Source organism: Alternaria incomplexa (genome assembly GCF_024043165.1).
Source record: "Alternaria incomplexa strain BMP 0042 chromosome Unknown scaffold_1, whole genome shotgun sequence".
NCBI lineage: Eukaryota > Fungi > Ascomycota > Dothideomycetes > Pleosporales > Pleosporaceae > Alternaria > Alternaria incomplexa.
In genome coordinates, this window is record NW_026249850.1 from 4,110,311 (window position 1) to 4,129,638 (window position 19,328).

The following is a 19,328-nucleotide window of genomic DNA, read 5'->3' on the forward strand; positions in this document are numbered from 1 at the left end:
GAGCCTCACCTGGCGAAGGAATCCGTCCACGGGTGCGTGTATAACATGCAACGCATTTGGCGCAAGCCTTGCGATGGGTATCAAAGGTCTACGATCAGTGGTAAAGTTAAGGCCTAAGCTTTGGTGTGCGGGCCTAGGAGGAAGTAACTAGGCAGAGGGATCGTAGATACGTTCGATAACATTTCCAGCCCTGGATGGCCCCATCGCTTAGCAGCCCCAGAATGGGGCCTCGCATGCGTGGGAATTCAGCCAGGGCAATCACGATCCTTACCCAGGTGATCTCCTTCCACATAGAGACCTTGGAAGCGTATTAACGCTCTGTGTATAATTTGCATACATTCAAACACCCTTTACCTTGACGGGTCACGGAAAATGTTGATGATCACAGGTCTACTGTGTGCACCCCGGGGCTCAATCCACGGCCATTGAGTTCTTCCCAACTATAAATAATTTCGTCTGATCTCCTTTATACCGCTGTCGTACATATGAACGCTTTGATGCTAATTCTCCTGTGAACTCGCCAACGCCTTCTTCTTCTGTTCCTCTCCCATAGGTCGCGGCAGCAGTTCCGGATCCGGGTGCCACATTTCCCCATCCGTCGCCTTCGACCCATCAGCATCCTCAAGTTCTGGCGTGAGCGCGCGGTAGTCTGGAGGCACGCGGTCCAAGAACGCTTTCACCAGCCGTGGGTTTAGTCCAACTGCATTAAGGACGGCGCGATCCGCCGATAGGTTTCGTAGAACGCCATCCTTGCCCAGGGATACAACGCTGAGTTCAAGAGGATCTTTGTTGAATTTGGCAAGGATTGCGGTGATTTCTTGTTGGTCGGGTGTACTGCGATCGAAGGTGTGAGGTGGGTTTGGTGGTCCTTCCGATGAAGCTGGCTCTGATGGAGTATTTGTGGTCATCGTTTGCTAGAGCAGAGCCTGCAAGGTAGTGTTTAAGGTATGTGGGTGAGGTTTTGCTGCTTAGTTTGTGGGTGTGCTGCAGATAAGCATGCCAGAACCGGTGAACACCTGGGCAGCCACATTGACATTGGAACCGCGTCATATGTGCTGATCGCGATCATGTTGGCACTTGGCAAACCAAGAGGGATTTCCTTCCTGGCATGTAATAAATTGGCTTGCATATTTCGATATCATTGGACAATTCTCAGTAGGCTAATTGTCCACGAACGGAGGAGGTTGAATTGAACCTGGTTGTGAAGAACTGGAGTGGCTGTCGATGTGCAAGTCATGGGATGGTAAACATCACTTTCTGATCTGCCTTCCTATTATCACAAAAGCCTGGCAGCAGGGCTGAGAGATTGCAGTATCACTAAGACGTTCGCGTGCCTCACTTTTATGCACTCAAACTTTATTGGAGTTCAGCTCTCAAAAAGTGTTGGTTAATACACGAAGAGAATAAAGCGACTGAGAAGCTGCATCACAACCACACAACCACGACACCGAAAGAAAGTGGGATGGGTGGTACAAATTGCATTTTGCATTCTGGAGCATGGTGAATGCTTGCTACCCAAGACAACCTGGTATCCCGCAACGCCGTACGATGCGCAACCCATAAGCCCTTGACCGGGATGCGAGAGAGCCCAAACGCCATTACAGATACTCTGTACAGATATCATCATCTTCGTATACAAGTCATCTCCCCCGTTCAAGCGCTTGGCCCACTTGGACCAGTAGCAGCATCCGCCTCATTCCTGTTTTGCCCACTTGGTTGCGCCGAACCCTCATCAGCCCTTTCTCTCCTCGAGCGGCCGCTGAATACATCACTCAGCCGAGCACTGATGCGCCTATTCCTCCTGTCACGCGCGCCATCGACATCCTCGACGCTCGCATTTGCGCTGCCACTTGCTACATCACCACTTTGGTTCCTCCTTTGTTCTCTTAGGCGGCGTAGAGCAGATATACGTTCTTCGGGTGACGCGTTCGGCCGTTGACGGAGGGATAGGATATCGAAGAACGCGGTACGGCGGCGATGGGATGTATCGCCCTCGGGATTGAGAGGGGGAGCGAGCTCATCTTCTTGCGATCCCGTGGAATCGCGCGAGTTTACAGGACGAAGGTCGACCCGGCTAATAGTGGTTAGCACAGCATTGACATGTTAGAATGAGGGGTGGCATACCACAATGGACATGTGCCGGATACGTTCAGTAGCCATGGGTCCACGCATTCTGGATGGAACTTGTGGTCGCATGGAAGAACCCGGAGATCCTGGCCCTTTTCAAAGTCTTCGGTACAGATCGAGCATCCCAGACCTTCATCTGGTGAAGCATTATCAGTGCCCGCTGTCGCACCTGCGGTAACAGGCTGTGCCGGCGCGATGCCGGATTGCTGCTCTTCCGCGGGGTCCGATGTTACGACCTGTGCTGTCTCAGTCGCACCAGGCACAGAAGCTGGAGCCGTATCGTGCTGAGTCGCAGCTGTTCCTCCGCTCGCTTGCGCTTCCGCGTCCGTGTTCACGCCATTCACATCCCGTGTTTCTGCCGTCGAGCCCAGTTCGACATCAGCGGGTTTCGCCGGCTCCTTCTCGCCAAACTTGACGATGGGTATGGTATCCAGGATAGCTCGTCCCAATCCCCTTGCCCTGCTTTGCCTTGGTCGTCCGAGTACGTTTCGAGGGCCGTATCGCTCGGGGTGGCGATGCGCGCGTACGGCGCCGGTGATGATGATGACGAGGAACAATGCTGTGATGATGCCGGTGATGCTGTACAGGATGATCATAGCAACGGCGGTCGAAGGCGAAGGCCCCAGCGGGTTCTGCTGGTATTGGCCATTGCCGGAATCGTTGTTCCCCTCATCCCGCGCCTTGACTTGGACGAAGTATTTCATGGCTGCCGGCATGTCGATGATGTCGTTGCGCACCTTTGCCGAGTCCGCTCTGTTCGTCATCGAGTATATGGCGAACTCGTCCATCATGACCTGTGTCTTATCCTGAGTGTAGTTGCAGTAGTCCGACGTCCTGCTGTACAGTATGACTGCCGAGATGTTGCCTTGCAAGTAGGTTTGTTCGAAGACGCCCTGCGCAGTGTCGTAGCCGTTGTAGTCGGTGGTGTCGCAGCTGATGTATGCGATTTCGTCATTGGAGATGCCGACGACGCTGGTGTAGTTGGTATTGTACAGATTGCCCTGGACCTAGTGCTTTGTCAGTGCATGAAGGCGATGCGACGAATAGTGTTTGACGAACTGAGTTGGCGGCATCCTTAGTCAATGGGATCAGGTCGGCAATCCTGGTCCCGTCGTCGCCTTGAGCGTTAGTGAGCGGCAGAGTGCCGTCGTAAAGATTTGTACGCGCGGTAGACGTGTTAGACGAGGATATCGTGGCCGTGGCGACGGTCGCGAACGCAAGACACGCCAATCGCGACGGCAGGCGGTGCGGTCGCACGAGTAGCATCTCAGGGTCTATGCTGTGTATGATGCAACACTGGGTAGCAATATCGCTCGCTCAGCAGCGAACGGCTGACCGTCGGCCTTATCGATGACCAGCACACCAGGCCCGACGCCTCATGGAGAGAAGATCTCGAGCGCGGGGTGTGGCTTCCTCAGCTGTCGCGCGTCCGAAGCCCCGGCGGTTTAAGGCGAGTGTACGACAAAGCAAATCCCGCGACTGCGCACTACCATATCGCGCGCGAACACCAAACCTCGACATAGAAATAGACGGGGCAGAGAGGGTCGATTGAAGCCTCAACGGAGAGGCGCGGACTGCCATGGCGTATCGATTGATCTTCACACGCCCGCTGACGCCGGCGACCCACTGTAATCTGCCACTCCGAGACTGCCGCACCATGTGCGCGCACCCTCCTCTCCAATCCTCCCACGTTGGATCGCCCGGGCGCCCCACTCCATGCGCTGCGACTTGCGGACTTCGTCGCATCGTGACCTGTAAGATATACCCGCCTCACTCCGCCCATCTCGACTTCGCACGCCCATCGCAGGGTGCTGTGAAGCCGTCGTCACCTGCATGGCTGAGCAGCGTTCACGGACCGACTTCATGTTTCTCTGAAGCTATAGGCTTCACGTAGACGACTATGCGAAACACTATGTTCGAGCACTTCCTGATCAAGTTTCTGTCAGCAGTCCGAGTTAGGAGCTCATGCATACGCTTTCTCTGGTGCCGCACCGGAGGAACATTGCACGCTGCATTGGCTGATCATCAATCACCGCTCGACCTGCGTGCAGCCCAACATGAATCATACTTCACAGATCAACAGAGCATCTTCATGTCAGATTACGTGGCAGTCGTGCCACTATTTGTGCGTTTCATAACTAATTATTCCCAATATAAAGTTTTCCTCAAACGCCTGCGCTATGTACCTTTTGTGCAGAAACCTGCCCATTGCAAACACTCATTAACATTCTTCTAACATCCCCCTCCATACCTCAATATCACAATAAAGCTTTTCAGTACGCCACGCCACTGCGACCTCTTCCAGGTGTCTTGAATGTCATAGACTGCACCTGCTGCTCGACCAACCCCCCAAGCGCCAGCGTATCCATCGGATCGACACCCATCTTCTGGAAGTCGTTGAACCCGGACAGGTAGAAGCCGGCAATGACGACAAGATACGACAAGATAAGAATAGAGCCCTTGAAGTAGTTGCTCTTACCCTCGCCGTACATGTACGACAAGAGAAAGACGCAGAGGATGACAGTAACCATGTCCCATTGCGGGAAGATGAGAGTGAACGTCTGGCTGGCAACGTCCTGAGCCGGAATGTAGCCTGTGTGGATGGCGCTGTAAAACACCAAGGCGGGAATCTGGAGGAGACACACTTGGAGAGCGTATGCGGAACCGATTTCCATGGACAGTGCAATGTTGCCGTTCATGGCAAACGAGATGGCGTTGAGGAATTCAGTCGTGTTCGGTACTAATGCGAAGAGAGTGATACCCAGGAACTTCTCATCAATGTCAGAGCCCTCGAGAACACCATCAACGGTATTGACGAGAATCTCTGCGATGATGGCATATGCGACAGTCGCAGTCAGCAGGATAGCAGCACTCTTTTGGCGGCTCCAGTTCGGTGCATCGTGCCCACCGGAGGCATGGCCAGTCGCTGTATCAAGCTCCTCGGGTGCAGCTTCTGTGTTCGTTCGCGTGTGAGCGGGGCGTTCTGCATGCGCTTTGGTTGATGTATGGGCGAGTTGCGCTGCCTTGCGTGGAGCCCTGGTAACGTCACGCGTCGCCAAAGCGGTCGTTGTTGCCGCGATCTCAGTGATTTGTCGCGCAAGCGACTCTGCAGCATCATCTGTAAGTCCCTCAACGTGGAAAGAGTGGTGCGAGACAGCGTCGCTCTCTTTTGGCGGTACCATGTGCGGAGTGTTGCTATCCGATTTGGATCCAGGCCGCCCGGTATCTGATGCAGTGTGCTCAGGCCCAAGCCCAACTTCTTGCAAAGTCTGGCTAACCATGCGCTTATACAGCTGGCTGTCGCGTATGTGCGCACGAGATATGGAGTTTCCTGTCGCTTGCCTGACGAAAGAAGCATGTGGGAAGTCCATGTGGCCGCTTTGGCTGAGACTACTGGCGCTCATCTCGAGTAACTTCTTCTCTTGAGCATCTGGCTCCGTCCAAATTGTCGCGGCATGGGTACGAAGGGTGAACAGAAGACCAATGATGTAGGAGAAGAACAGGAGAGCAGCCGCGAACCAGGTGTAAGGCTTCACAGCTTCGTTGTAGAAGCGATCATTGAGTGCTGGTGTTTGTGAGTAGTAACATCTACGGCAGTCTCGCTCAAGGGGAACGTGGTGATTAGAGTGCACGCATGAGTGGCAGTTGAGTTCATGCTGGTTTGAGTTAGCACAGGACCGACGTGCAATGGGGCTATACTCACGCTTCCGTAGATCTGGTAGAACAATGTCGGACCGAAAGCGCCAATAACGGCGAATAGGAGCATAGTTGAAGTGACACCAGCGGATCGCACATTGAAACGCTGAGTCTTGCGCTTGAGAGCGCCAAAGCACATAGACAGTCCTGGTAGGAACAGAATACCTGCAAAGATACTGCCGATGATACTACCCTCGACGAGTTGAGCTTTGCCTTGTTTGAGGGCTACGCAGTACAAGAAGACTTCGACGACAGTAGAGAAGAAAGCGTTGATAGTAGCGCCAACACCCATGGAGGACTGGGCTGAGATGGAAGCTACAGCCTGACCAATGAAGTATGCCAACGGAATGATAGACAGCAGTGCTAGTGAGAACAGCAAGAACTGGTCCGTCAGCCAGAACTTCATCTCCAAGGCCTCAGCCAAGACGAAGTAGTCGAAGATGGTGAAAGCGACCAGGCCCAGGAGGTTGATGAGGAAGATGTTGGTTCCGTCGATGGTGTACTTCCAGTACTTGATACCGACTGCCCGGTAGGTACAGAGCAGGATCGACGACGACTCTCCGGGGCGGCGCACGTTGCCGTTGTCAGAGTGGAACGACAGTGCCAGGGGATGACGTCGCAGATGGTCGAACAGCAGCAGGGTAGTTTTGCCCATGGGAATGGTGAAGACGAGGAACCAGCACAGAGCCGAGACCAGGAACAGCGAGGGTGTAAGGAAGCCGTAGAAGAACAAGAAGAAGACGACTCGGCCAAGATTCCACTTGCCACGGCCAAAAAGCCTCCTCTTAGTGTTGGCCGTATCGGTGTGGTTGACATTGGCACGTCCATCTCTACCGAGGAGGCTTGTCGTCTCTCCACCTGTGGAATCTACGCTGTTGCGCCGGCGGCCGATCAAGGAGCTTGTGCCGGTTGTTGGACCAAAGAAGAGGCGTCCTTCTTCAATGTCGCCGCTCTGCCACTGCTCGTACTCGCTGATGCTGCGACCCTCGCCCTCGTCCTCTTCAATGTAGGCCTCATCCTGCATGAGCTTGACGTATTTGCCGAAGGGGTAGAAGAGGTAGCCGGCTAGGGCGAAAAGCAAATGGGAGTACTCCTTGCAGCTTTCGTTGAAGCCCAGGAGCGCGCACAGCAGACCACCCACCGTAGCAACAGCAGCTAGCCACCATCCGAATACGAGGGTCCATACGAGGTTGAAGAGAAGCAGCCATCGGCTGACAAAGAGGCCTGGCGACGAGTGGATGTCTTCTTCAGCGTTGCGCTGGACCGACCGGCCCTTCTTGTAAAGCGCGGGCTTCCAGATCCTGATACCGAAGGGATGTGTGACGTTGATGGCGTCCTGGCGGTCGCGCAGGGTGAAGCTCTCGGCGTCGCTCAAGTCGTCGTCTTCATCGCCGCCTCCGCTCTCCTCCTCCTCTGCTTGTACCGTCTCCTCGCTGGACGAGGGCGTCGCGTCTGCATCGGCGCCGGTCGGAGGGCCGGCGTTCTCCTGCTCGACCTCGTCGTCTTCGGTCGAGTCGATGGTGGCTAGGTTGGGTGGGGGCGCGGCGGTGCGGCGGCGGACGGTCGAGGGCTTGCGGCGCAGTGTCTGCCGCTGCTTCTTCTGCTGGTCCTGCTGGGCCTGGTCCAGCTCCACCTCCTCTTCGGCGTCGTCGACACTGAACTCCTGCCCCTTCTGCGGCCATTTCGACGACGTAGCGCGCCGGCTCATGGGCGGCTTCTTGGGCTTGGTCGAGCTTTCGTGCGCCGTCGCTGCGGCCTGCTGGCGGCGCTCGATGCCGGACGTGATGGAGCCTGCAGTGGCGTTAGCATCGTGATATCCTCCCCGGGTCGCCAGATGATGCGCGTACCATAACCAGAGGGCTGCATGGCAGCTTGCGGCCGTCTGCGCGCCGAGTCGCTGGGCGTCGCGCTCTGGGTGGGCGTGTCGCTGCCGGTGCCATAGGTGCTGCTGCGGCGCGACGTCTCGGGCGACGGCTTCGCTTTACCCGCGGCGGGCGTGCGATCTTCCATGGTGGTGTCGCTGTGCGAGGGCGCTGTGAGGTTGGGCAAGGGCAGGCTGTCAGACTATCTGTAGTTCAACCTTGTTTTGGGAGCTGCTGTGGTCACAGCTCAAATGCTCAAACTACGTGGCTCTCCGCACAAGTCACGATTCTGCCGCCGTACGATGACAGCTGTTAGGCAAGGGCAAAGATGCATTACCGCGCTCGTCGTGCCCCTCTGAGTGTGCGTGTGGGTGGGAGCAAAGCTGCAGATGACCCTGTTAGACGTCCCATTCCCCGGCGATCCATGACTTTAGCGCCCAATGTCTCACCCTGCTCCAGATAAGATAACCACTGCCCAGGCAAGCTGCACGTAATTCACGGCTTCCGCGGCAACTGAATGTCAACGTCAAGAATCGCCTAGAATAACGGTCGCTGTTAGTACTATTCTACAATGCAGAGCGTGGCGGTGCAAGCATGATGTCATCTGAGCTGTGGCTGGAGAAGTAGTACTAAGGTAGTCTCCTGCATCCCAACGTCCCAATCCTACACCCTCCCAAGACACACGACATAAGAAAAGACATCTGCTGCTGGTAGAACAAGGCGCGAACGCCCAGCTAGCTAGGTCCTTTGCAGTCTAGAACAATGAGCACTTCGATATCTACGCCTGCATGCGGCTCCACACACTAGTGTCACCAAAGGTTAGCGTTCAGCCCAGCTCGAATGTCACATGCGTGTCGTCGGGCACGTGTACCACCCTTGAGCTGGCAAATGTTCCATCGGCATCTGGTCCTACAGTACGGAATCGGTTCGCCTGTTCATTAATCGAGATGTAGCAGCTTCTTATGCAGTATCGCTGTAGAAGCTACGGCACCAGTCCGCCCCGTCGTCTAAGATGCTGCAGCCCTGCCCAGGTGGAGCCGCGAACCCCTCATCCGGCACTAGGCATGTATACCAGTCGTGTTGCAGTTCACAAGACATCGATGTATGATCGTACACCCTATCTCTATCTAGGTAGAGGAATACGTTGCCTCGGGATGTATCCAGTTGTCAACAGTTAATAGTGCGTATTCAGCAACATCAACCAAAACCTGGCCGCGCCTGGTGCCAGTAGCGCAATGCACTGGTTCAGCCATAGACGCAGCCACATCTGGGGCAGTGCCAAACTGCCCAACGCGAGCTTCAGCCGCACTCTCGACCCGAACCTAGAACATGCTTGAAAAGACTGCCCTCCTGGCCTCCCGCATCTCAGACCTGGTTTCCGCTGGCGAAGTCACCCCCTGACGTATCTCATCAGCTTCTGTCGTCCCAACCGTACCGGAACATGGACCTCCTGAATATCTTCCTCGTGACCACGAGCGTTGTTGCATTTGCCTACACAGTTCATCTCGTCTACTTGGACAAAATACGCCTACAGAGCGGGATTTTTGCAGAGGATACATCGAGAAAGCGTGCTCGGCTCCTCCAAGCGGGACCAGTCATCTGCTCGATACTGGCTGCAGTTGCCTTGGTTGTTGTACCGTTACTCGGTAACAGCAGATCTGAAGCCTGTTTGCAAGAAAACCACGAAATCAATCCGGATGTTGGGGGCATTGGTGTCCTGCTTGGCCTTTTCCTACCTTGTCTTGTACTCCTCCTGGTACTAATCTTAGGTCATTTCACAGCACATACTTCAGGTGCGAAAGAACTTTGCATGGCTCAGTGTGCAAGTAAGTTGCGAAGAAATTTGAAGGCTATTCTGGGTTTAACATGGCATAGACTTGCTTTATCTCACGATCAATCTTGCCAAGGGGAGGAAAGGACTAAACTCTCAGGAGCTTGTCATTGCTCTCTCTAGCATTGATGCAGTTAGTGCTTCGGTATCGATGGCCTTTTCGGATAAGGACGTGCTTGCTGCTCGGAAGCTGGTTAGCTTTGGGTTCCTGACGCAGATTGCCGCGTCTATTGTGCAGGCTATAGCTTTCAGCACATACATCCGGCGTGACAAGATACCGTGTCAGTCCTCTACAACGCACCAATCGTCGTCCCAGCACTATTCGGCAGCATACTGGATTTACTTGGCTTTTCGCATCGCGGCATCAATATTTCCATGTCAGGTGGCCTACCGTCTCACATCGAGCTTGAACAAGATCGAAAACAAGAACAATGCTACACGAAGCGCACGCGTCAAAGCCACAGCTCTCTGGAGGTCACTACCAGCCACCTTGGCAACAAGCTATCTGATCTATTGGTCATTTGTGCTGCTCCATGGACTATCGATAGTCAACATCCTGCGTGGAACAAATACTATCGAACAATCCTGGCACAGTTTGATAAGCGAGTGGGGGCAAAGTGCCAATGCCATCATAGCGATCTGTGCCATTTGCCATGTCGCATACGCCATCTGGAGGCTATTCACTGCTGAGAGCGTGGATGAACGTGCGCAGACCGCCACACCCAGTGGACTACCAATCAGCCAGGCATACCCACAGCCAACTTGGAAGACCTGGAAACCCTGGGTTTGGATTATGCAGCGATGGCCTTTCCATCTAGGACTAGACTACTCAGACCATCTCTTGGTAGACGAAAGTATGGTCGAAACGGTACTGAAACCGCCCCTGATAATCGACCCCATAGCGCGCAAGAAGCTTTGGCAAGACCTCATGGATGGTTTTACTTACAATGACCCGGACGGCATCATCGATTGTCTGGACCAAGGTGCTCCACTGGATGAACCCAATGATGATGGCGACTATCCCATTCATCTAGCCGCTCGCCACAATAACACCGATATCCTAGTCAAAACACGTTTCAAATTCACCAAGGACTCCATCAACCACGACTCTCTGCTGCTCAAGAACTTGGCCTCTGAAACCCCTTTGGAGATTGCATGTAATACTGGCACACTCGAGGCCGTTCGCTGGATCATGGAACGTCTTCCACGAACCCACGCGGACGTAGAAGATGCTGTGCGTCGAGCTTTCAAGACCGCTATCCTTGGGGAAAAGGTGGGTGTTTTGAAGGTTTTGCAGCACTTGTGGCCTGAATGGAGAGCACTGGGGATACATCCACATTTCGGCCAGTCTTCACTACTCCGCTTTGCCATCAACAAGCGCAAAGCGAAGTCTGCCTACCGACTGACAGATCCTAGAGTCGTATTAGAAAGGCAGCCAAATGCCTACAGGATCTTCGAACTGGGCTGGAAAGGGGATCTAGACGAGTCTTCTCTAGAGACGATCCTGGACGACCGTCATGACCAGCTATCGATGGAGACCCTGGACAGGTTGACTCATGATGTCATTGGCTCCTCTACGCTCGATAATGACGCAAAATTGGAGCTTCTCCTTGCTCTGAACATTGACATCTCTATAATACTTCAACAATCGGTAAAATTTGCAGCGGATCGATATTTCGATCCCGATCGATCAGGCAACATGTGGGAGTCCGTCCTACAAGAAGGACACACGTTTGAGCTAAAGGATTTAGACTCCAGCTTAACTTTTGCATCGACAGTCAACGACGAGACATTACTAAGAAGTCGAATAAGAGAGGCTTTGATTCATCGTGGTGGGCGTGACTGGTCCGAGGCGGTAAAGGCATTGAAGACTGCTTCCACGAATGATCTGGAAAGACTGATCAATTTGGAAACGGACGCAGCAATGTTGCAGCGAATGCTCAACGTAAGAGACCACCATCATAAGTCACTTCTGATATATGCAATGTCATACAAACCAGACAAGCAATCACTCGAATGCATGGAGCTTATGCTGAAACATGGAAGCAGTGTCGAAGATTCAGACTTGGACTATGCACGTCAGCGCGCCTTTGGTCGAGACGGAGACATTACGATCTTCATGTTATTAGTCACTTATGCTAAACATGAAGTCGCTTATGACACCTTGAGCATGGTGTGCAGCCAAAACGACTCACCTCTCAGGTTTTATACACTGTACCAAATTTTGCTCAGGTGTGGCGCCGATCCAACACTGATGAATGAGAACGGGAAGATCCCTCGGAATGTCTTCGAGAGTATGAGTGATCTGATAATAGAACTATGGGCTGACGAACCTGAATATCTACACCCTTACACACCACTGGAAGAGCTGGGGAAACGACGCATGGGGAGAGGGGTAAGGGAAGACGTTTCCGAGATCATGAGTCTCTTGCAGCGCTGGGAAGACTACCATAACGATCCGAGAATCGGTAAACCGTCCGATAGACCGGATCCAGATTGGGAGGCATTGTGTGATCACATCGACGAGTCAAAGTGGGCACTACTAATCGAGAAGAACCCCGAGGGCTTCAAGATAGTTGAAGAGCATTGAACCGGTCTTGATGCTGCGTGCCGCCTACCTCTAAGCAATGTTTGTCAACTTGCTCAGATCAGGTACGATGTGGGCGGCACGCAACACTAAGGCTCGTGGTTTCAGGTACGTCAGACGAGCTGATCAGGTGCCAACATCACCGGTACAATACTGGGCCGAGACGTGCAAGGTCCACCGAGCTTGCAAGAAAAGACCAAGACTATTTAGAGACGAGACGGGATCCGGAGAGAATGTTGATATTTCTATCTGTCTAAAGAGTGTATTCCGAAACTACCATGCGTCTCGTGTCGCGCAGACCTGCTGTCCATCCCCATACTACGCCAGTACCAGGACTCAATAACTTAAAGCTGAGCCATTTCCAGACCCACTCCTTATCAAATCGCAATCCTCTCCACCGCATCCTTCACTACCCTAATCTGCCCCATCAAATCACTCGCCTCATTGCTGGTGAGACTGACTGCCACAACCGAGCGGCCGACGCCACAGGCCCGTCCCAGTGCCATTTTACTAGGCACATAGACGAACGGCACGTTCTTGTCCTCACACAAGAGTGGAAGATGAAGTGTAATGGCGAGGGGCTCGGCGTCGCTAGCCATGATGATGAGCTCGGAGGTGCCTCGGTTCAACGTTTTGGTTGCTTCATTGGCGCCCTTGGAGATTTGGTGGTAGTGGGTTGCTTGCTGGATTAGGTCCAGAAGCTTTTCGGCCAGGATGGTGTTGGCGATGGGCCAGGCTGCGGATGGCGTAACAGCTGGCGTAGACATGATGACTTCCCGGAGGTCGAAAAGAGGAGTTTTTGGGTTAAGCTTGGGTTCACTGCTTGGCTCGCCCGTGGGTTCCTGTGGCTGTTAGCATACATACATCTATTGATCATTCCAAACACTTACACTGCCTTGCTCGCCCTTGCAAATGTTGTAGTAAGTGGTGGGGAGAGGTTGTAGGTGGGATGACGAAGATCGCATTCCGGGATATATCTGCCTGCTTATCGATAACAACGGTATGACACGTTCCCCATCAACCGCGCGCCGTAGACCCTCACCCGCCGGCCATGTGAAGCGCGCGTCGACATAACGCGTCGCGCAAACCATGTATCACCTCTTCAAGTCGATATATCTCCATGCGACAAGTAAGGAAGGTACGCATCCCAAGTCTCGATGCACCAACCGCACTAAAACTAACGTATCGCAGAGTACTCCGTCCTCCTCCTAGGCCTCGACAATGCCGGCAAGACAACCCTCCTCGAGCAGATAAAAGGCACCTACTCGGCCTCGCACCCCAACCTCAAGACCGTCCCCACCGTCGGCCAAAACGTTGCTACCATCGCCCTCCCACCTCCAAATCCACCCATTTACCTCAAGATATGGGACGTCGGCGGCCAACATAGCTTGCGCGGGCTTTGGCAGTCGTACTACAGCAGCTGTCACGCCATCGTCTTCGTTATAGATAGCAGTGATGTGGGCAACGCCACGCTAGCCGACATGAGCGCGAACAATGCTGCAAGCATAGAAGATATTGGGCGGTTGGATGAGTGCAAGTTGGTCTTGGAGAGCGTGTTAGCGAACGAAGATGCCAGCGGCGTGCCCATCTTGATACTGGCGAACAAGCAAGATCGAGAAGACTGCGTCGAAGTGGTGAGGATTAAAGAGGGCTTTGTGAGAAGAGTGTTTGAGGGAGAGAAGGGTGGAAATGTTAGAGACAGTAGAGTGCTTCCTTGCAGTGCGCTCACAGGAACTGGTGTGCAAGAGGCGGTGGAATGGCTATGTAGTAGGATGGCATTCAATAAAGAGGCAAGACCGCCGGTTATGAGGTAGTTACTGGTCGGCACGAAGTCATGAATATACCCCATTATCCGAACTACTAATCCGTCAAATGTAGTCAACCTAACCTGCAATCTAGGTCTAGCTGTCTTTTCGCATAACACCAACACTATCTCAGAGGCATCAGAGCGGCAAAAGCATCGGCTCGCAGCTCGTAGCAACACAGTAATCCTCATGCCGACACTTGAATACGAAGAATACGAAGAATCATGCTCACATCATGTCAAGATTGACACCGATGTCCAAAGATATATACATTCAAGCTAGGCTAACAAATCGTGTCGTAGTCTCATCATTCCACTCAAAGTCCAAACCACTTGAGGTCCTCCGCCTCATGCACCGGCACAGTGTGACCGACATTCAGAGCACTGTAACCTACAAGCTTCGTCCCATCACCATAGACCATCTTCGTGTAACCACTCTGCGGAGTGTTCGTCTCGTTCTTCGTGAACGAAACACCCAGCAATCCACTCCACTCCTTCAACTGCTCACCCAAGTTAGGGATCTTAACCAGCGAGTCAGCAGTTCCGTGCCAAGTCGCCATGCGAGGGTAAGTGCCGCTGTAGCCAGGGTACATAGCCTTGACCTGAGCAACCCATTCAGCCTGCGACTTGATGACCTGTCCGTTTGCGCATCGCGGGTCTGCGGTGCTGGGGCTGGCGCCGGGGCTGCCTGCAACACAGCCTGCGGCGACACCGGAGTAGCATGAGCCTGCGGCGATGACGTCTGGGTAGGTGGCCATCATGACGTTGGTCATCATGCATCCGGAACTGCTGCCGGTGACGAAGACCTTGGTGGGGTCGGCGTTGTACTTCTTGATGGTGTACTGGATCATGTTGTTGAGGCCTTGGTTGTCGCCGCCGGCATCGCGGGAGAGACCCTTGGCGGTGTTGACTTCCCAGCAGTTGTTGTCTTTCTTGGTGGAGGGGAAGATGTTGATGAAGCCTTTTTGCTCGGCGAGGCTGTTGTACTTTGTCGATTGGGCGTAGGCTTCGCCGGTGCCGCCGCAGTAGTGCAGCTATTCAATGGTCAGAAAGACGGTCTTCACAGAGTGGACGGAGTGGCAAGACGTACGGCGAGGATGATGGCAGGCTTCTCCGCAACCTTAGCAGGAACGTAGATGTTCATCTGAAGGTTGGATGGGTTCGCTCCGAAGTCGTTGACACGAGTAAGGGCGCCATTGGCAGTTGCGCAGAGCGCAGCAATGCTGCCGAGTACTGAGGTGGAGAAGTGCATCGTGAGTGTTGTTAGAGTCCGCAACAAACGATTTCCTGCACGCTCCTCCCCTTCTTATACCCACAGCACACTCATCGTGCGATCGTCGCCAGCACTAAACATATCGAGCTTGTTTCCCCGTGAATACTAGCCGACATAAACGGATGTTAAGGTGTCAATCTAAAAGTTCCGAAGCGAGGAGGCACGGCTATGCGCATGTGAGAGCATCAAGTTCGTGCGTTGTTTCAAAACACTCTTTCTTCTCCAATGGCATGCGACTGAAACGGCGTACCTGCTGCTTTCGTCGGTCGATGGAGGTGTTTGTTCCCACTGAGGTTAGCCACCAGGGGAATGATGTGGAGTAACTGTGCGGGATCAGGGATCTTGGATCATTACCCCGGATGAACTCCCGCCATATATATTAATCTACTACCGAGCTTTGCTCCGGCGCACGTAACATGTGGCATTGCCTACTTTCGCATCTACGTCACTTGTTATGCTGAGTTGTGACGGTTACCGCGACTGTTTACCGGGCACCAACACCTGACTGCATCCTTTAGGCGTGCCATCGCGGTCCATGTTCTTCATATGCCGTCGCGCATCCCGACCTCCATTTTTGGAACTATCAGATTTATAGATGTTGTATGTTTTGAGGGCCCGCAGGTTGCGCAATAACGGCACTAAAGATGGGGGCTGACATGCGTTAGTACGAGGACGTGCCAGCGGCTACATCCGAGATTGCGTGAGACCGAAGTAGAGCAGAGTAGTTACAAGAAAAGTGCGTCTCAGAATCGTTGTCCAATTATTCTATCAAACTCGTAAACGCTACTGGGTATCTTTTTGCGCCGTATCTACAAGTTAGGGTGCGCCTCCTTCCACTCCTTGCTGAAAGGGTAGTCAATGTATCCCTTCTCGCTCTTGGGAACGTAAAAGGTGTCGCGGTCGTAAGGAGTAAGCTCGATTCCCTTCTCTATCCGGAAAACGAGATCAGGTGTGCTGATGAAGTAGCGTCCGAACACGGCCACGACATCGCGGTCCTTGTGCTCCTCGACGATCTTCTTCGCATCCTCGGCCTTGAGTCCACCAGCGATGAGCAGCTTGCCAGAGTAGTGGGGCAGTAGAGGGTCGAGAGAGTCGTAGCCCTCAACATCTGCGTTGCCAGATACGCGGGCCTCGACGAGATGGAGGTAGGCCAGGTTGAATGCATCTAGTCTCTTCATGATGTCTGTGAACTGAGGGAGGGGGTCCTTCATCTTCATACCCTGGAACTCGGAGAACGGACTCAATCGGATGCCGGTCTTGTCGGCGCCAACGGCCTCTACTACAGCCTGGGTGACCTCGACACAGAACCTGGAGCGGTTCTCAACAGAGCCGCCGTAGGAGTCGGTGCGCTTGTTGCAGGTGTCTTGCAGGAATTGATCGATAAGGTAGCCGTTGGCAGCGTGGATCTCTACACCGTCGAAGCCAGCCTCGATAGCGTTCTTGGCTGCTTGTGCGTAGTCGGAGATACTCTGCTTGATGTCCTCAACGGTCATCTCCTTGGGAGTAGCGTATCCCTCGCCTAGCGATGTTGGGCTGGAAGACTTGATGGTAATGTCGTTCGCCGCAGCAAAGTCCTTGTTTGCTACACGTCCAAGGGCCCAAAGCTGGAGGTAAATGTACGAGCCCTTCTCGTGGACAGCCTTGGTTACTGGTTTCCATGCGTCGATCTGAGCCTGAGTGTAGATACCGGGTACGTTGGGGTAACCACCAGATTGTTTCGAGACCAGGGTGGCTTCGGTGATGAGGAGGGTTCCCGGTACGCAAGCACGCTGGCCGTAGTACTGTGCAGCCATGGGCAGGATCTCATGGTCGTCGTTGACACGGAAACGCGTCAGAGGTGCCATGGCAATACGGTTCTTGAGCTCCATGGCGCCCACCTTGAGCGGCTGGAAGAGGCGGTCTGCGGACATCTTGGTGTTGTGGGTGTTTGATTTTGGTAAGTTTGAGAGTTCGGACATGTAGGAAGATATTAAAGGAAACCAAAAACAGCAGCTGTGAGGGTTGAATAACAAGACTCCAGACGGATCAAAAAGGCTATATACGCCCCTACTAAGCACATCCCGTCCGATGGTTTGAAATCAGAGCTCGGTCGATCTCGGCATCCGCGCGGTATTTGGCTCGTAGAATTTTCCAAGGCGTTCCACGCCGGTGTAGACCCTGACGGGCATCTTCCTAAAGATTATCTAGTCTTTTGGTGGTAAAGTGTGCCCGCATAGAGATATGTAGCCGCTGGAAGCGAGATGGTACCTGGACTTAGCAGGAGACAGAACTTGTTGGCGGGAGCGGCGGTATCGCCGAAACCTTCGGGCCTATGACGTAAGCTGCATTGGTCTGGATCGTCAAACTGAAGGAGCGAAGGCCGACACTTCATTGTATGTATTGATAGACGCCATCTGGATTTAGATGCAAGTAGAGCGATTGATTGTAAGAAATTAGAACAGTTGCGCGAGATTAGATCCCGAGCACGCTAAAGCTGACTAACATCATGTCCGCTTGTTTCCTTTAGAACCTTTTGCGCCCTGCGCAGTTGCTCTTCCAATTCCTCATACCAAAGCCACCGAAAGTTCTCATTGAGCTTCTGCTCAAGCTTATTCATATCATCTTCTACCCCTTCCACCATGAAGTTGTATGCTAGACCATTTTCGATACTCCTCTGAATACATCCCTGTGTTCTAGGTCGTCTGACAGCATCATAGGCCTTGAAGGCAGCCTCAATATTATCAGAACTTCCGACATCAGCTATCAAGCGACTGAGGAGAAATGCATCTTCCATAGCCATGCCAGCTCCAGCTCCCATGTGAGGCGTCGTGGCGTGTGCGCTGTCACCCAGTAGACACATACGACCCTTGAAATATGGCTTATCGTGTTGAAGAGTGTGTAGTGCCCATTTCGATGGTAAAGTATGTCTCGCGATAAGATCGATGAGTGGCGGATAAAAGCCTTTGAACTTTTCACGGACCTCATCCGCACTCGTGGGTACTATCCAGTCATCCTGGTCCCAAGTGCTGGTGAGGGATCGATCGTGTGGCATAGCAACCATGTTGATGAGTTCGCCATGGTCGACAGGGTAGGTGATGCAACTTCCTCCATAACCACAGTACAATGTACCGTTCAGTGCCCTTTCTTCTCCTAGCGCTTTCTTAACCACTTCAGCTGGGGCCATAGCCCTTATCGCGGCCTCGTGAGCGTACGCTGGCTTCACATCTGGACCACATACAAAGCTTCGTACCTTGCTCTTGATGCCATCGCAGCCAATGAGTGCACTGGCTAGAGTAGTCGTTCCGTCGGCGAAGTTTATCTTGAGCATACCAGCACCCACTTCCCCAACACTCTGGAAGCTTTTGCCGAAGCTTGTTATGTCCTTGGGAAGCAACGCGACCATCTCATCGAGCAGACGCGCCCGGTGTATACGGCCTCGCATACAAAATCCAGTCGGCGCATCTGGTGTCTTCTTGGCGTCCATCTGGTGGAAACCGAGATCTCCCGCTTTAGCTCCATTAGGTCGCCGCTCGTCCATGCCCCATCTTATCGTGTTGAAGGTGTTTTCGCGTTCAGGGTCTGTGTTTATCGTGGCGTGTTTCATGTAGCCTTCCAGCAGTCGAGGATCGATAAGGTGCAATGCCGTCGTGGCGTTAGCACCGAATCCAACACCGGCGCCTATCTCAGCGAAGGCCTGAGAGGCTTCGTAGATGTGCACTTTGACCCCATGTTTTAGAAGACCAATGGCGAGCGCGGCACCACCAAGTCCGCCGCCAACGATTGCGATCGGAAGACCATTGTGGTTCTGGAATGATGCTGTAGTTGACCCGTTTGCGGACATTCTTTGATGATTGGTCGTTGTTCCAGGTGCCGTCCTTTCCGTGGCTGCGTCGCAACGCCGCGTCTTATATTATTGAAGATTCCATACGGGCCGAAGAAAGTTAACAATAACTGCCGGACCCGACCCGCGGGGCTGGTGTACAAAGTAAGCTGATGTTAGGCCGCATGCCTAGGCACCCATGAGTTTAAGTTCAGGCCGGCTTGAGGTATATCATTCTCCCGAAGGAGACCCTGATGCGGATGACGTAGTAGACGGAGGCGGGAAGGTGCGGAGGCGGGGAAATTGGGGATAGATTAACTCCACGCTAACTGGTGATAATCGTGTTGCT

General features: G+C 53.4%; 10 protein-coding genes across 10 annotated transcripts; 2 read left to right on the plus strand and 8 right to left on the minus strand.

Moving 5' to 3' along the window:
* Positions 1-500: 500 nt before the first annotated feature.
* On the minus strand, positions 501-908 carry J4E90_001424 (uncharacterized protein; the record flags this gene model as incomplete). The annotated part of the gene is made up of 1 exon (XM_051431012.1): positions 501-908. One exon carries the CDS (start codon positions 906-908, stop codon positions 501-503), a length of 408 nt encoding a protein of 135 aa, XP_051296499.1.
* Positions 909-2,084: 1,176 nt separating this feature from the next.
* J4E90_001425 (uncharacterized protein) lies at positions 2,085-3,200 on the minus strand (the record flags this gene model as incomplete). The annotated part of the gene is made up of 2 exons (XM_051431013.1): positions 2,085-3,134; positions 3,183-3,200. The coding sequence occupies 2 exons, from the start codon at positions 3,198-3,200 to the stop codon at positions 2,085-2,087; spliced, it is 1,068 nt and encodes a 355-aa protein (XP_051296500.1).
* A 1,200-nt stretch (positions 3,201-4,400) lies between these two features.
* Positions 4,401-5,044, minus strand: J4E90_001426 (uncharacterized protein; the record flags this gene model as incomplete). Its single annotated transcript, XM_051431014.1, has 2 exons — positions 4,401-5,000; positions 5,036-5,044. The coding sequence occupies 2 exons, from the start codon at positions 5,042-5,044 to the stop codon at positions 4,401-4,403; spliced, it is 609 nt and encodes a 202-aa protein (XP_051296501.1).
* Positions 5,045-5,659: 615 nt separating this feature from the next.
* J4E90_001427 (uncharacterized protein) lies at positions 5,660-7,833 on the minus strand (the record flags this gene model as incomplete). Its single annotated transcript, XM_051431015.1, has 2 exons — positions 5,660-7,614; positions 7,671-7,833. The coding sequence occupies 2 exons, from the start codon at positions 7,831-7,833 to the stop codon at positions 5,660-5,662; spliced, it is 2,118 nt and encodes a 705-aa protein (XP_051296502.1).
* A 1,834-nt stretch (positions 7,834-9,667) lies between these two features.
* Positions 9,668-12,106, plus strand: J4E90_001428 (uncharacterized protein; the record flags this gene model as incomplete). Its single annotated transcript, XM_051431016.1, has 1 exon — positions 9,668-12,106. The coding sequence occupies one exon, from the start codon at positions 9,668-9,670 to the stop codon at positions 12,104-12,106; it is 2,439 nt and encodes an 812-aa protein (XP_051296503.1).
* Positions 12,107-12,480: 374 nt separating this feature from the next.
* SNU13_1 (RNA binding protein snu13) lies at positions 12,481-12,969 on the minus strand (the record flags this gene model as incomplete). The annotated part of the gene is given in 2 exon segments (XM_051431017.1): positions 12,481-12,945; positions 12,964-12,969. The coding sequence occupies 2 exon segments, from the start codon at positions 12,967-12,969 to the stop codon at positions 12,481-12,483; spliced, it is 471 nt and encodes a 156-aa protein (XP_051296504.1).
* A 223-nt stretch (positions 12,970-13,192) lies between these two features.
* J4E90_001430 (uncharacterized protein) lies at positions 13,193-13,917 on the plus strand (the record flags this gene model as incomplete). The annotated part of the gene is made up of 2 exons (XM_051431018.1): positions 13,193-13,241; positions 13,295-13,917. The coding sequence occupies 2 exons, from the start codon at positions 13,193-13,195 to the stop codon at positions 13,915-13,917; spliced, it is 672 nt and encodes a 223-aa protein (XP_051296505.1).
* Positions 13,918-14,224: 307 nt separating this feature from the next.
* J4E90_001431 (uncharacterized protein) lies at positions 14,225-15,159 on the minus strand (the record flags this gene model as incomplete). Its single annotated transcript, XM_051431019.1, has 2 exons — positions 14,225-14,941; positions 14,998-15,159. The coding sequence occupies 2 exons, from the start codon at positions 15,157-15,159 to the stop codon at positions 14,225-14,227; spliced, it is 879 nt and encodes a 292-aa protein (XP_051296506.1).
* Positions 15,160-15,989: 830 nt separating this feature from the next.
* Positions 15,990-17,090, minus strand: J4E90_001432 (uncharacterized protein; the record flags this gene model as incomplete). Its single annotated transcript, XM_051431020.1, has 1 exon — positions 15,990-17,090. One exon carries the CDS (start codon positions 17,088-17,090, stop codon positions 15,990-15,992), a length of 1,101 nt encoding a protein of 366 aa, XP_051296507.1.
* Positions 17,091-17,647: 557 nt separating this feature from the next.
* On the minus strand, positions 17,648-19,000 carry J4E90_001433 (uncharacterized protein; the record flags this gene model as incomplete). Its single annotated transcript, XM_051431021.1, has 1 exon — positions 17,648-19,000. The coding sequence occupies one exon, from the start codon at positions 18,998-19,000 to the stop codon at positions 17,648-17,650; it is 1,353 nt and encodes a 450-aa protein (XP_051296508.1).
* Positions 19,001-19,328: the final 328 nt, after the last annotated feature.